Below are 17,184 nucleotides of genomic sequence, written 5' to 3'. Positions count from 1 at the left end.
CAATCTGCAGTCATATGAATCTCTCCTTCGGAGCTCTTGCCTCAATTTTACTGCTATTGATTCTTATCCCAATTTGTAGATGGTCTCTTTTAATCTTATGGGGCATTATCTTTGTAAGGGTGTTAGGTGACTCACTTAATGAATTAACTTACCAAATGTTGTTGTATGTGTTACACATGATTATGGATCATAACCCAAGAGAGCAACAACACAGGTTACCCGTGTAATGATTTTTGTTATGCATCAAATTATATCAATTTATATTGTTATATTTTGTGTCAATTTAGTCTATATATCTTTAATTGTATTGATTTTTTAAAAATTTAATTTAATTCAATTCAATTAATAACTACCGTGAATTTTTTTGAACAAAAATGTCTATGCGCCACTAAGATGCCTACTGCATATGAGAATTTTGGGAAAGACTATAGTACAAACTCCCCAAAATATGTACCCTATAACTAAAGAAGAAAATGACATAATTTGACACTTTTTGAATCATAACTAAAAAAAAAAAAAAAGTCATAGCTAAACAATACATGACATAACTAAAAATTTCATGAGTCACAACTAAGAAAAAAAATTAGTCATAAGTGAAAAAGAAAATAACATGACTTAGATGTGCATATGATAAGAGGTGTGTATATTAAAATTTCTCGAAAATTTTAGATATACCATGCATCTTAAATCACTGAGTTGACTCACTCTGATTTAATCTAAGTTAACCCAACTCACTTCACTCCTTTCTTTAACATCATCCTCAAGATTTCATGGCCACATTCGTCCCATCACAAATCTCTTAGAAATTATCACCGCCACAAAACAATGTAAAGATGTTTAACAAATCAAACTATTCAAACTCAACTCATTTTATTTGAGATTGATTCAACTTGTTAATAAGTCAAATTTAAGCACTATTTTAAACTCGTTAAGTTCTTAATCAAGCTCGAACAATCTACTATTTGGATTGATAATCTTATATATACTATTAAGAAAAAAAGTCCAACTACTTAAGCTCAATTTGTGTTTAATTTATTAAACGTTCATTTGAAATCAATTTGTTGTATAAATAAATCAAATTTTAACATATTTTGAAAGTTATTAAATTTTCAAACTAAACTTAAACAATTTATTACTCAATTCAACTTAACTCTTTTACTGCCCTAATTATTTGCAACACTGATCATCATAAACGCAATGAGATCAAAAGCACTTAAACAACTAGTCAAATTGGAAAACATAGTCTTGGAGTCAAGGCCCAACTAAACGTTGAAGCCAAATCCAGGCCCATTTACAAGCAAGACAAACCAACAATAATGTCTCATCATTTATAGTGGGATATACTTCTTTCTTGTGCAAGGAACTTCACAAACATCGTGGATCTGACTTATTTATCATAAAGTCTTACTTAAATTTTTATTAATAAATTTATCACTATAAAATATATATATATATATATACACACAATTCCACTACTTACACTTCCTCTATCATTTTCAATACAAATAAACTAAAAATAAATTAAAACTCATAAATAAAAGTAAAAATGTCCCAAATATTTCTCACTAAGATTATCAATCAGTCCACAACCATAGAATAACATATCTAAAAAATTTTAAAATTTTCTCATTATCCAAACGAGAGGTAAATACATTACAAAAAATAAAAAACAAAACAAAACATTAAAGACATAGGAATAAATAAGTCTACTCAATAAGACATGCTAGTAATTGTTAAATATTTTGTAACAGCACTGGATCCTATAAAAAATCCACAGTAATTATCCCCTCAATTTTCTAACAGATAATATCCCTAATTTGTTTTTTGCATAAGAATTGTGAAAGAATTTTTCTATATTTTCTAAAATTTTGAACTATTAATTAAATCATAGTATATAAAAATATGCATACTTCTATAATTTTTAAAATTAAAAAAAAATGACATGTATATTTTTTGTAACTAAAATTGACGTGATGAATGATTTTCAAGACCAGATAATTTTTTTTTATGTTGAATTCAAACAAGCTGAGCTTAATCCCAATTCTTTGAGAAAAACTCTACTTTCAATAACGCTAACCCTCAATATTCCAACCACACTCTCTACTTTTCACTAGCTGAAGTACAAAAAAAGTACACTCTTTATTTTACCTAATTACTTTAGTTATTGTGTTCTCCAATCATGCTCTTTATTTTAGCTAATCATTTAAACTAACTCAATTAATTTTTAAAATAAAAAAATAATAATTGTTGATATTTTACTAATATAAATTTGCAATAATAATAAATTTTCCCATACAAACATACAAAACATGTAGAATGAGGAGAAAAAAAATACAAAATACAAAATAAATTATTCCGTAATTTATCAAACAGAATTGAAAGAACATATAAAATTGTTACACACACACACATACACACACACACATATATATATATATAATCCCAAATCTAACACATAAATAAACAAAAATCTAAAATATATACATACATAATTGTTTGGAGAGCCTCTGGGGCTCTTCAATTATAGCCACCAAAAAAATAAGATGGTAAAGTAGCTAACCCAATAGTTAGCCCATTGGAGTTCAAAATTAGACTTACATTGGCTAAAATGCCTAACAAGCCTTGTTTAACTATCCCCTTGAAGATACTTAGGCCATGTTTGTTTGGGTGGACATGAGCTTGGAATTGGACTAATAGTCCAATAAAATTATTAATCCGATGTTTGGTTAAACAATTGAAGTACAGACTAATAATCCATCTGGATATGGTATCCCACATATGATGGACTATTCAATCCCACAGAAGGGGGTGGGATATAAATTGAAAGACTAAACCAAAGTCTGAACTATTAGTCCTCCTTATAATCCTAACTCAATTCAAACATAAGATAGGATACATAATCCAAAGGATTCATAGTCCTAAGACTATTAGTCATGGGAATACTAATCCAACCTAATCCAGTCCGCCCAAACAAACATGGCCTTAGTGAAGTATTTTGGGACGCAATTGGCCCTCGCCTAAGGCCTTTTTTTTTTTTTTTTTTTTTTTGGAAAACTTTCATCTTTTATCCTATTTGATATTTGTCAAAAGGTTTTCTTGAAATAAAATAAAATAATAATCTCTTTGCCTAAACGGCCCTCCAACTTTAATTCTTTTAAAATAAAAACTTGTCTAGAGGCTCAACATAAATTTAACACAAAAAAAAAAAAAAAATTAAATCATCTTTATCCAAGGTTAAGCAATTTTCAGAAAACTTTCATATTTTATCCAATGACCCATCCAAAAACACTTTTCAAAAAATTTTACTTTCTTATTTTTCGTATTTTTTTGTTTTTACTGAATTTTTTTAATATTTTAAGTAATTTTTTTAATTTTTAGACATACCTAACATAAATATACCTAAAAAGTAAAAAAATTGTGAAAAAAATCTTTTAAAAATTCACTAAATACCAAAAATATAAAAAAAAAAATGAGAATTCAGTACATTTTTTATATTTTTATGTATTTATTAATTTTTTAAAATATTTTTTCACAAATTTTGTACTTTTTAGATTCATCTAAGTAAGGTGCATCTAAAAAAATTTAAAAAAGAAATGTTTAAAATTTTAAAAATATTCACTAAAAACAAAAACAAAAAAAATAAGAAAACCAAAAAACTCAATTTTTCAAAAACTTAATTCAAAAAACTCAAACTAAACACACTGATTAAGTCTTATTTATTTTTTAAATGCATTAATAAATCCGACGCTCATTAAGTTTTTTCATCTTCTTTTCTCTTCTCTCTCTATTTATCTCTCTTTCCATCATTTTTCCAAAAACTTCATATCGCCATTGTCTACCACCACCACTGTCGTCATTGTCCACCTACCACTATCACTGTTGTTGTCGTCGTTCACCCGCCACCTTCATCGTCGCATATCCACCACCATTGTCTCAGATCTATACTCTATTGTCGCCGATTTACACTTTATTATCGTAGATCTACACTCTAGCCAGAGGTGGAGGAAGGGCGTTAGGGGACCCTGGCCCTGCTCAGTCCACACAAGTCTTAAGCATAGATATAATATTTATGAAGATTATACAAAATTATTTATACTTGACCCCTCAAATTTCTTATAATTTTATTCATATGTTATATTTAACTGTACATAGTTCCTCAAAATTTTTTTTTTTTTTTTAAATAATCAATGATATATTGCACCATGAGGTTTCACAACATAAAAATAATGGTTCATAGCTATTCTTGCTGCAATAATTCATAATATTTTAATGTTTATAACATTATCACAATGGTTCGTTAATAAAAAAAAATTATTTTATTTTGTGGTATACCCCTTCAAAATATAAACACAATAGTTCATAACTAAGGAGTGTATATTAATTGTATATAAAATAAGGGAAAACTAAAGAGTAAAAAGAGAAAAATGAGAGACAATTTTGAGTAAAAATAGCAAAATTTGTCTACCGTATAAATAGGGTTGCGCAGAAGACCGTCCAATTCGCTAAAACCATACTGATCCGCATCAATTCAAACTGTTCAATCTGGTAACTGCAGATTGAACTTTAAATTTTATAGTCCACCTTCGAAACCGTTTCGCTCCGCTATAGTTAATATATATATATATATTAACCTTTAATAAAATATCAAAGAAAAAATGAGTGTGAAAGAAATTTAAGATGTGAAGTTTATTATAAATTAGTAGTTATATATATGAAAAATATTATATAAAATTAATTTGTATTATATATATGAAAAATATTATACAAATTAGTATTATATATTATTCAAATACTTGATAATTGTTTATAATATTTTTCAATCCGTCCAAAATCGTCCAAATTGCGATTTGTCAATCCGCCAATTAGTCAATCCGTCATTCGATTTATAATTTTATTCTCACACGGCCCGAACCGTACTACGCAAACCCCTACATATAAATGAGAGAAAGAAGCAATTACATTTTTTTGATAATGTATCATTGAAGTATAAGTTTCTGGAACACATTTGAAATGTTCTCATTATTTATTAACTTATTTTTAATTGTAATTTTTTAAAATAATTGTTTAAGTAGTCCAAACTTAGTTATCCTGACCTGATCAAAAATGGTTCAACCATTAAGCCTTGGTTTGGATCATTTTGGGGTCAAAAAAACACAAAATGACCAAATAGGCTAAATAAGCTAATAAGACACAATATTAATTACATTCAATCCATAATCATTATATTTTTTCTCTCACAAAAGTCAAAAAATTCAAAAAATCCAAACCAAACGAAGCTAAAAAGTCTCAACACAAAAAAGTTGACTATATTAGCCAATGCCAAACGAAACTTAAGTCGCTTAATTTGTCGCTTACAACTTACTAAAAAAATATCAAAAAGATCTTATATTGAAGATTTACATTTTTCAAAAGCTTAGTAAGATAAAGTTTCATTTTAATGTTTAGCTTAATGTCTCAAGAAATTTGAGCCACTACTGAACCGACCGCTTAGACTTTGCCAATGCCTTACTTTCCCCCGCGCGCCCCCCCCCCCAGCCCCCACCCAAGGGAATCTTGGCTTCGATCCTGACTCTACCATCATTGATCTATATAATCATAATATCATTGCCGCCTCCTTTATTTCAGTGATAAATTTATCAACCTCTCTTATTCTTTGTGTATGTGGAAAATGATGGTAGATTCTTGTAAGTGAGTGAGTGAGTGAATATGAGTAAAGATTGAGGATATTAATGAATAAATTTACAGTGATAAATTTATCAATCATGACATGTAAATAAATAAGTCTTGTTAATAAAACCAGCCCATAAATACTATTAAAAAAAATGATCCAATAACCCAAGAAATAAAACTCTTCTTATTCATGGACTCCAATAATAAAAGTTAAATAAGACACTTCTTATTTAAAAGGCCAAACAAAACAAAAACCTTTATCCAAAGGTTCCCTAATAGCAAAGATGTTAAACCCCGTCTCAATTACCAGAATAAAATATCCAGAGCATAAAGGTCAAATTTATTTAAGATGTATATTTTCACGTACAAAGGTTTAATCTCTGTTAATCACACATTATTGTGTTTGAATCATGATTTTGAATAAGATTTAAAAAGAAAAAAAAAATAATCGTCAAATTTTTTATCCAAATACTACTTAAATATATTTTTGTGTATGAAGTCTATGCACCTATCTTTTCCGTTAATTGCAAGGTTGGTGATGTTGTTAAACTCAAGTTTGCACGCTTTAAATTTATTGATGGAAATTTGAAGACTGGTCACAGTCATTCGGAGTTAAATTCAGTTAAAATTCTCACCATCGCAATTCTATTATTGTTAATATATATATATATATATGTATATACAATAAACATGATCAATATATAATTTGGATTGTTTTTCTACTATTGGATTAAACCATATTTTAATGTAATAAGCTCTACTGCTTAGTATATATAATTGAAATCAATTTTCTTATTATCAAAAAGTACAATTCATTGATTTAAAATGGAATTTTTTGTGAGAAATTCCTCAACCTCGAATTTTGTTGTCTAAATGACAAGTTAAAAACAAATTCGTACACCTAGGACATAATTTAAAATATAGAATATATCTATATAATATGGCACAAGGGTTTTTGAAAATGTCATAAAATGTCTAAGAGATACATTTTATATCAATGGATCAGATTGTCCCATCTAAACTTCAACGGTTGAGATTTCTTCATTTCCCACCCACTCTTTGTAAATCGAAGAAAATCTCTCTCTCTCTCTCTCTCTCTCTCTCTCTCTATACCTCAATCATAATCCCTATTCGTTTCTTCTTCCTCCCTCGCTCTGATTCAGTCAATACTCTTTCATTCTCTCTCTCCAATTCGTTTCTTCTTTCTCTTTTCCTTCCTCCCCCTTTCTGCCATCTCAATCTTCATCAACATTGGCAGACCAAACTCCATATTCCACCACAATCGACACAACCTTTTCAGCCCATAGGAGAGATTTCGAAAGGAGCCATTGCAAAAGGAAAGATTTCGTTGGACCACCACCGTCTCTAGAGAGATCGATACTCCGTCGTTGTCAATATTCAAAGAGATCCCAAACAGGTATTTTAATTAGTTAAGTTCTTAGTTTTTTCCCCCACTGAATCAGATCAATCTCTCATAGGGTATTTGAATGTCTGCTTGTGTATTTTGATTGTTTGGTATACATATTGATAGATATGTATTGTGGGGATTGTGTATTTAGGATTTTTTTTTTTGTTTACATATGTGTATTTATGCAAAAGTTTTGGGAGTTTTAGAAATTGAAGGTAGTGAAAAATTAAAATTGGATTTTTTTTTTTGGTTTGTGCTTGAATCTTGGATTTGGAGAGTGATTTGTGGAGAGAAAAGGAAAGTGGCTGGAAATATGAATTAAAATTGGGGTTTTTTTTTGGTTTGTGCTTGAATCTAGAACTTTCAACCTTTGCAATTCATGATATTTTTGTGGGTTTGGTTGTTTCTGATTACTTGAATCTAGATACTTTTATGAGTTTGTAAAGTTGAATCTAAATATTTTTTAATCTGGTTATTTTTTTCAAATCTGGATTTTGGAAATTTTTTCATTTTGTTGAATCTCAGATCATTTATTTTTGTGAATTGTGCATTGGTGTTTAAACCATAAACCTTTTTGATGTCTGTGGGTGTTTGGTTAGGTTGGTCATTGTGTGGATTTCTATTTATAGTTTAGCTTCTGACATGGGTTTGATTTTGAAATGAGAAATTAGTTTTAATTTTTGAAATAAGTTTTGTTTCATGAAATGGGTTTCATTTTTTAAATGAGTTTTGATTTCAGAAATGAATTTTTTGTGTTCAGTTTGATTTCTGACATGGTTTTGATTTATGAAATGGGTTTGATTCTTTAATGGGAAATGGGTGTTGATTTTTGAAATGGGTGTTGATTTCCTATGGTTTTGAAAAGCTTTTGATTTATGAAATGGGTTTTAATTTATGATATTAGTTTGAAATGTCTGTTGTATGGGTGTATCTACTTTGACCTGTTGAATTTTTTGTGGTCTACAATTGACTACATAACATGTGTCTTTTTATTCTTTGTTTAATTTGCTTTTCAAGTTGTGGCACCGGTTGTCAAATTGGTTGTGCATTTAATTTCTCATGAGTAAAGGTTTAATGTTATGAAAGTATTTATGTCATTTTACTTCTTCCAATATAAACGGTGACAACTCAAAGTGAGATTTTTTTATTATTATTTCTATGTATAAATTTAATATCAAATAATGTTTTAACTTATTCTTCATGACATGTAAGTAGGCACATTATGAGCTTGAATGCCAATTCTGATAGAGTTCTCTTCCATTATAATGGACATGGTGTACCAAAATCAACTGTTAATGGTGAAATTTGGGTATTCAATAAGGTTAGTATCTAATATGAGGCTATGATCATGTTCTTTTCTTTATCACTTCTAGAGTAGTGATGTTGTTTCTTAACTGTTCCTTTTGGTAGCTTCTTCTTCTTCTTTTTGTTTTTGTTTTTATTTTTTTAAGTCTGGAATCAATACATTTTGGTACCAATCGGTGGTAGTAGATTGGCTTAGAGTGATGCCTACTTGGTACTCAACCATTGTCAATCTTCAACTAGACTCCGAAAAGGTATTTTACTTTGATTGTTTGTTAGATTGCACTCTCACACTCAAATTTTAGTTGGTTTTGCTGAAAGGAAAGCATTAGTTACAATAATTGAGAGGACCCATGGCGGTAATGGACCCATGGTAATCGGGTCCCCGATTGATACATTGTTAAGCTTACTCATTTTCGTTGTTATTTTTTCTCATTTGACAATGCTATTGTCTATTAAAAAGAGAAACCATTGTGTGATAGTGTATGTGTGCAGACAAGTGGAGTGAGATCAACCGATGACGCTAAGCTAAGATAAGTTCTATAGTAATTTCTATTTTTGTTTCCTTTTTTTTTCAACTCTCCATTTCCAACCATACGCACTATCAATCTAATTTGTCATTACATATATAAATGAGGGATTTTAATCTCTAATTTGATCATTTTATTTCATGTGATGTTTGTTATTTCTTTATGATTTTGGGATTCTCATGTAGAGAGTTGTACTAAATATAATATTTATGCTGCCAATTGGCAGCTTGACAATAGGACGGAGTCAGTTGCTTGAAGTTAGTTGCTTTTGTTGAGTCGATTTTTGGATTCTAGGATTTTGTCAAAGATCATTTACTCCAAGTGGGTAGATCAAGTACTACTAGGAGTACATCCTCCTTATTGTTCCTTTGCTAGGAGAAAATGTAGTATTACCCGTAAATTGAGACAACTCTTTCTAAAAGATGGTTAATGTTTTAAACTTGGTCCCTAAACATAATGATAATCTCTTTGTTCTTTGTGTTATTTATTCTAATTTTATATTTCTATTATGGTTTCAATATCTTAGTTTTCGTAGGACATAGCATTAGAACAATATTTTCTAATTAATATCAGAGATATATTTCATTTTAAGGGCTCAGATCAATCCTAATTAATATCTCACGGTTGACATCAATTTTCTTCCCGCTCAAACACTCTCTCCCTCTCCCACCTACCCATGTCTCCTTCCCCATTCCCTCTTTATCTCTCTCTCTCTCTCTCTCTCTCTCTCTCTATCTCTCCCTCTCTGTTACACGTCTCCTCCCATTCCCTCTTTGTCTCTCTCTCTCCCTCTCTGTTCTTCTTTCCTACCCTCCCTCTTGAGCTCGATTTCTGCCTCTCCCCCCCTTCTCTCTCAATGGCTTCCAGTCGCATCCCTCCCACTCGCAAGGTAGGGTTTCCTATTGTGAATTGCGACACTGTGCTTTGATTGGGTCACCGAAGGCTAGGGTTTCCACCACCACAACCACCGTCATCATCATCAACTTCCTCAAATTCTACATTGACGCCGCTGTCTTCTTTTTCTCTCTCTGCTTCGAACCCCCATGGGAGCTCTCCGGTACCCCTCTCTCTCTCTCTCTCTCTCTCTCTCTCAATGCTTCTTTATGCTTCAAGTAAATCGATGTTTGTTGGTGGAATTGAGGTAATGGTTTAAATCGATGTTTTTGTTTATCATCGTTTCTGTTTCTGGTTTATTGTTGGGTGGTTGCCTATTTTGTGGTTCATGGTTTATTGTTTGGTGGTTGCCTAATTAGAACTATGGCAGAAATTATTGGTTTATTTATTTTTATTTTTTTAAAAAAAAATTTGTCAAATGATGTTTTTATTGTGTGCAAAGGGTTTGAAGAGAACAATGAACACTGATTGTTTCTCTTTTTAATTATTTGTTTTTATTGACTGATTAATAACACATTTTGTATAATAGTTAGTATAGATTATATTCTGTGGATTGGGGCACAGATACATACAAAGAAGATTTTAGATCAAGTGGTAGAGCCAACTTGCTTTGGTTGAGTCATCCTCCATGTGGTCTGTTTTGTTTGCAGAAATGATCATGTTTTTGTATATTTCAAGGTTTGCTAGATCACAAATTGGGCTACATAGTATATGATAATATATGAGTTATTTACACGGACATCTCTAAATTATTAGAAAATATTAATTTTATTTTGATTTTATTAGTTTCTTCTCTATGTACAGAAAAGCATTAGCTAATGCATTACTTTTGTCCATTCTCTCTCTTCGGAAAACTCTTCAACTTATATTCTCATACGCATTTTCATTTCAGTAGAAATTAACTTCAAATTTTGTGGATTGGGGCATAGATACATACAAAGAAGATTTGAGATCAATTGGTGGAGCCAACTTGCTCTGGTTGAGTCATCCTCCATGTTTGTTGGTGGAATTGAGGTAATGGTTTAAATCGATGTTTTTGTTTATCATCGTTTCTGTTTCTGGTTTATTGTTTATTGTTTGGTGGTTGCCTATTTTGTGGTTCATGGTTTATTGTTTGGTGGTTGCCTAATTAGAACTATGGCAGAAATTATTGGTTTATTTATTTATTTTTTTTTAAAAAAAAAACTTGTCAAATGATGTTTTTATTGTGTGCAAAGGGTTTGAAGAGAACAATGACAATAATCAACATTGATTGTTTCTCTTTTTGATTATTTGTTTTTATTGACTGATTAATAACACATTTTGTATAATAGTTAGTATAGAGTATATTCTGTGGATTGGGGCATAGATACATGCAAAAAAGATTTTAGATCAAGTGATGGAGCTAACTTGCTCTGGTTGAGTCATCCTCCATGTGGTTTGTTTTGTTTGCAGAAATGATCATGTAAATTTACCTTAGATTTTGTATACTCCAAGGTTTGCTAGATCACAAATTGGGCTACATAGTATATGATAATTGGGCTACATAGTCTTGGGTGTAAGACTCTTAAAACAGATAACTGTTTTTGTAAAAAAAACATGTCAATAACAATAAAAAGAGGAAAAGTGATATACTTTGGATTAGGATAAGAGATCAAAACAAGCCTCAAATCCAAAGATTTCTATCACCATTTCTTGAAGAAGGTTTTTGAAAATGTATAAAATGTGTGTGAGATACATCTCAATTCAATGGCTAAGATTAATTCCAAGTTTATATCAAAGGTTCAGATGAATAGATCTCCCGCCCAAGACTTCTCTCCACCTACCCACGTCTGCCTCCCCACCTTCCCTCTCTATCTCTCTCTCCCTCTCCCTCTCCCTCTCTGTTCTTGAATACATCTCTCTTTCACAGATATATCTCTCTCTTCCTCCTATCTCTTTCATACGCTACTCTCTCTTCTCTTGCGATGACCACCGACCACCTCTCATCTCCCTCGCCGGAGACCCAAACTCGAACCCTCTATTCCTGTCTTCCTCCCTTCATCTCCTGCTCCTTCATCTCCTGCTCCTTCATCCCCCTTCCCCATTTTAGGCCTTTGTTTTGCAACAAACCCATACCTTTTTCGATTCAGTGAGAGGAGAGAAAGATGAGGGCATCGTTGTCCCGCCCCACCGACGCCGACGCCCTACCCCGCCATCCTCGACAAGAAGGTTCGAAACACATGAGGTAAATCTAGATTCAGTTTATTAGATTTCTACATTCAGTTTATTAGATTTCTTAGACATGGACTTCTTATGCTACTACTATTATCAGATTCAATCTACTACTATTATCTTTTAATTTATAGCGATCCCGGGTTTACCCTTGTTGTACAGTGATCTGGACATGTGTCCGTGGATGTTGGTAGTTGTTTATTATCTAGTTTGCATCCTCTTTACTTTGTTTATTGAGTTATAGGATGTGTTGGGCAGGTTTGTTACAGGTTGGTTGTGTTTGGGAGCCTAGTATTGCTGCCCAGATTTTTGGACCTTCGCTCGAGCGAGGAGTTTGTCGCTCGAGCGAGAGTTGAGTTCGTGTCTGGTGGGTCGAGCCAGAGTGGCTTCGCTCGAGCGAGCGATGGCGTCTGGTTCTGGACCTGAGAGTTGTATTTCTTGGATCGAGCGAGCTTTTCTTGGCTCGAGCGGTCTGGTTTGTTCTTCGCTCGAGCGAGAGGTTTGTTGCTCGAGCGTGCTTCTGGTTGCAGACCTGAGGGTTTGAGTTGTTGGCTCGAGCGAGCATTCTTTCGCTCGAGCGCACTTCTGAGTTTTTGGCTCGAGCGAGAACTTCTTGGCTCGAGCGAGAGTTTTCTGTGTCTGGTCGCTCGAGCGACGAAGTCTTCGCTCGAGCGAGCGTGTTTTATATCAGCGGACAGTAGCATTTTTGAACATCACTTTTTCACTTTCTTTTTTGATCAAACCCTAGATCCGAGACCCTCTCTCTCTAAACTTACACTCGTTCTAAGAATTGATCTCCCTAGAGTGTGAATCTAGCCTAGGGCCTTTGTTAAAAAGATAGAGGGCGTTGAGAGCTTTGTTTTAATTTGAAAAAGTTGGGATTTGGAACATGTTGATCTTCGAGTCTTCATCTCCTTTTTAGCTCAAACTTCGAGGTAGGGATATCCTACTTCTCTTTATGGATTTTGTCTTTAAATTTTAGTATTTTGAGATGTTGGGGTTGGTTTGGTAATTTTGTGAAAGTTTGGGGCTTTTGTCCAATTTTACAAAAGTTGGGGTTTTATTCATAATTAACCTAGATGCATGTTTGGCATAGAGAAATGGAATAAATATTGAATCATTGATGAAAATGGGACCTAAGGGTTGAAATGGTAATTATGGATAACGACCTAATTACATTGTTTGATTAATTGGGATAATTAATTGTGAGAAATGAGGAAATGAAATGTTGATTGAATATCCATTGTGCATTTATTTTCTGTTTAGAAATAACTGCTTTGGGCTATCGGTGGAGGATAGTCGTGATTGTTGTAGACAATGCATGATGATTAGGCAAACGGAAACTAATCAATGGAATGTGTCATGGAATTTGACGGTTGATAGAATACATTAACTGTATGTATTGAGTGATTGTATATAGAACCAATGTGTTTGTATACGTTATGTGTAGAGGAGGAGATGGGGGATGTACTCCGCGGTTTAGGGGAAGATAGGGGATGTACCTCTAAACCGGATAGTGTTGGGAGAAGATAGGGGATGAACTCCGTAGATACAGCTCATATGCTTGTCTAGTAAAGTGAAGATAGAGCTCATATGCTTATCTTTGTGAAGTGTGGATATAGCTTATATGCTTATCTGTGGATATTGTTGATATACATATCTGGTGTAGAATGTGGATATAGCTTATTTGCTTATCTGTGAATGTGGATATTGTTGTTATACATATCTGTTGAGAATGTGGCTAGTGCTTATATGCCTATCCGTCGAAAAGGGGAAAATGAAAAGTAACTTGGACTCATTAGTCGTATGACATAAATATGTGATTTATGTGAATGTATCAGTGTTGGCCATCTATCAATTGCTAATATTTTAGTCATTGTTCATAGTTGGTTTAGTGTATTTCTACTGGGCTGTGGCTCACCCTATATGGGAATATCATTTTCAGGTGCAGGTAGCATGCCACCTCCAAGGACATAGCTTGGGAGGCTAGAGGCGGACATACTTTTGTCGTTTTAGTTTTTGATGTATTACATGTAAATTCAGGCCAAGGGCTTAATGTGTATGAGTTAGTACTCTTTTGTTGTAACCAAGTGTTAACTTGGAAAGCTGTAAGCCAATAGGGCATTTGCTTTTGTTGTTAACATGTAATACTTTTGTAATGAAACTCTGTTGTAATAAAGAAAGTGGTTATCTCATATGTCAATGAATGTCTTATTTGATGGGTTTAATGTTACTGTTTTGAGGGCGTTACATAATTACTATTATCTTGATTAGGAATCTAATAAATCAGATTGGATTTCTTATGCTACTACGCTAGATTGGATTTCTTGGATTCACGGTTCAGTAATTAAAAGATTTCTTAGATTCCTAACCTGATTTATTAGATTCACAACTCCAAGACATGGATTTCTTATGCTACTACTATTATCTTTTAATTTATAGATTCTGTATAGTTCATTCCGCAGTTTACTTCCCTTGCCTGGGAAGTGGGTTCAATCTGTGACTACTATTATTATGGCTTATCATGATAGTAGCATAATAAGCTGTGGAATGATAGTGGGTTCAATCTGTGGAATGATAATAGTGGGTTCAATCTGTGACTACTATAATAGTAGTAGCTAAAACAGAGCATAATAATAGTAGCATCAAAGAAGATAGAGAGCATAAAAAATGGCTTATCAAAGATTCATGACTACAACCAATTTGAATCATAATAATAAAATTTATAAATTCTTCATTGATCAATTAAGGCCGAAATACAATTGATGTGTATAGTTCATTCCACAATTTACTTCCCTTGCCTGCAGTTCTAGAGGCTAGAGAGCATCAGCTTGATTATCACTTTTGAAAGTGCTTTATGTTAGAGCCCTGTTTTGACCTCAATTATACATTAACTCAAGTATCACTTAGATTGTTCTGATTGCCAAACTTTTGATTGTGCTTTATGACAATTTTTTTTCTTCTGATCTTAGTTTAAAACAGTTTGTCCTAATTTCTGTACTGACTTTTTTTTTTTTTTTTGAACAAGGTGTACTGACTTTAATTTGTGTGTATTAGATAATTAAATGTGTTATACATAGTTATATTGGTTTCTAGGTGTGGATTTGGGATGGGTGTTAGTGTCATACTCTAAAGATTTGTTCGGATCATATTTTCATGAATTGAATGATTTATATTATAGGATTCGTTGAATACATCATTTGCATAAAAAATCAAGTAAATGGAATAAATATAGACTCATGATCAAACTCCACTTTTAAAAAAAATAAAAGTTGTGAAGTAGTTTTTTTCAATTAACTTTTATTAGAACCAAAAAAAGAAAGGAAAGAAAAGATTTACAAAATTGTAAAATCTTAATGTAAACCACAATAACTTGCTATTTTTAATGGACGAAATAACTTGGGGGACCCCATGAAAGTTTTACTTACAGACTGCAAATCTGATTTATGAAAAAACAAAACGAACAATATAAGATTGACATTTACAATTTTTAGTCATGATTTCTTCCTATGTGGGTGAATGTCAGTTGTGTGTACCCTATGAAGAGCAGTTCCAATTTCTGATATATACTACCAACAAAATATCTCCTTAGTTTTTTTTTAAAATTAAATTAATGTTTATGTATTGCATTGTAGGGATCTCTCTTTCAACAACTTTACCAGTGATCTTCCCAGTTCATTTATTGCATTGACCAATATTTCTACTCTGTGAGTGTAATGAAGTGCTAATTTATAGTTGATATTTTATTTTTGGGGTTCAGTTCAGTTTTTTTGAACTTCCGCTGGTTTCTTGATTTTTGGCAATCATGTGCAGAACAACCAATTAACTGGTTCTCTTAATGTTCTGGCTAATTTACCTTTGACAGATTTGTAAGTTCATTCCCTAACTCTAGGCCTTGAATTTTATATTTCTCACCGGCCCTATTATTCTCATGCCTTGAATTTTCCATAGAAATGTTGCAAACAACCATTTCAGCGGGTGGATACCAAGAGAGCTTATTTCTATCCCTAAAATTATGTAAGTGATGCATGCAATATAATATCATTCCTGTTTGTGTTATATTTTAGAACTTCTCCAATATGTCTAATCTAGCATTTTAAATAAACAGATATGACGGAAATTCATTTGATAATGGTCCTGCTCCTCCTTCACCACCATATACCTCGCCTCCCCCAGGTAGACCACATAATAATCGAAATCATTCTCCTCCAGGGGCAGATTCACCACAGGGATCTGGTGGTCAATCGTCCAATCCAGACAATGGAAATAAAAAGGCACTAGCAGCTAGTCTGATTATAGGCATAGCTCTAGGTTCTTCGTTGGTGGTCTTCTTTGCAATGCTTGTGATTGTGTTTTGCCTCCGAAAGGGTAAAAGGAAGGAACCCACTGCTGCTAGAACTTCTTCAGGAAGTCTCCCTGTTAGCACAGATAAAGGTATGTCCTTTTCCCGATTAAAAGAAAGAAAGAAAGGAAGGCTGAGACCTTCTTTGGTTAGTTCTTTTTATTAATTTGTTTATATCAAAAGTTCTTTCTATTTATTTAATATCATAATTAACTTTAGGTTCAGTGTTTGAAATGTCTTCCAATTGTTTGGAAATTTAATGATAGCAACTTATTCCTTTTTAAAGTCTTTACACATATTATAACATCAGTTTTTGCTTCTGAATTATTCAGTTGTACATTGTTCTAGATGTTCATATCAAGGTATAAATGTCCTAAAAGTATGATGCCATTTATAATACTGATTAAGCTATCTTTTAATACCCTCCTACTTTCTAAGCCATTTTGTCTTTTAAATGTTCCATTCTTGATCTGAATCTATCCACTCCAAAGTCGCATGCTCACTCACACCCTCATTGACCCCAATCTACTTAGGCCATCCTCCATTTCGTGGTCATGGGTATTGTTAGATACCTTCTTCAGGATCAAGTTCATGGTCATATGCCTAGGCCGCTTATTGTTAGAAAGTAGATTGTTGATGTCCACCAATAGTTGTTGAAAGTTTAACTAATACCATTGGAAGGATTAATGACAGAATTTCATGATTGGGCACATGACAAAAGTGCTTTGTCATTCTAGAAGGAAAAAAGAAAAAGAAAAAAAGAAACAACAATATGTTGGAAGAATCATGTGTACACTAAAAGTTGTTAGACGGTGTCTTGAATGTGATTGATTTATATTGTGGGG

General features: G+C 32.4%; 1 protein-coding gene across 7 annotated transcripts; it reads left to right on the top strand.

Annotated features, from left to right (window-relative positions):
- Nucleotides 1–6,707: 6,707 nt before the first annotated feature.
- Nucleotides 6,708–16,563, top strand: LOC114285011 (protein STRUBBELIG-RECEPTOR FAMILY 6). Of its 7 annotated transcripts, none has more exons than XR_014362276.1 (7): nt 6,708–7,087; nt 8,294–8,399; nt 8,530–10,818; nt 15,633–15,704; nt 15,811–15,866; nt 15,949–16,014; nt 16,106–16,563. XR_014362276.1 is itself a non-coding variant. In XM_082916558.1 (6 exons), the coding sequence occupies exons 2-6, from the start codon at nt 8,311–8,313 to the stop codon at nt 16,503–16,505; spliced, it is 696 nt and encodes a 231-aa protein (XP_082772684.1). In that variant the 5' UTR covers nt 6,759–7,087; nt 8,294–8,310; the 3' UTR covers nt 16,506–16,563. The 7 variants fall into 7 exon arrangements, 1 of the variants encoding a protein (XP_082772684.1); XR_014362277.1 differs by having other exon boundaries at nt 6,714–7,087; nt 8,863–10,818; XR_014362278.1 differs by having other exon boundaries at nt 6,766–7,087; nt 10,734–10,818.
- Nucleotides 16,564–17,184: the final 621 nt, after the last annotated feature.

The sequence above is a fragment of the Camellia sinensis genome, chromosome 2, assembly GCF_055761805.1.
Source record: "Camellia sinensis isolate YWXY chromosome 2, ASM5576180v1, whole genome shotgun sequence".
Classification (NCBI taxonomy): Eukaryota; Viridiplantae; Streptophyta; class Magnoliopsida; order Ericales; family Theaceae; genus Camellia; species Camellia sinensis.
The sequence above is the reverse complement of the archived record's forward strand: the minus strand, read 5'-3'. Positions and strand labels throughout refer to the sequence as shown.

Excerpts from the sequence above, each read along its gene's own strand:
- LOC114285011 (XM_082916558.1), top strand. The coding sequence starts at position 8,311 with ATGCCAATTCTGATAGAGTTCTCTTCCATTATAATGGACATGGTGTAC. Across the intron at positions 8,400-10,733 it reads AAATTTGGGTATTCAATAAG|ATACATACAAAGAAGATTTG; the intron begins GTTAGTATCTAA and ends ATTGGGGCATAG. Across the intron at positions 16,015-16,105 it reads ATTTCTATCCCTAAAATTAT|ATATGACGGAAATTCATTTG; the intron begins GTAAGTGATGCA and ends TTAAATAAACAG.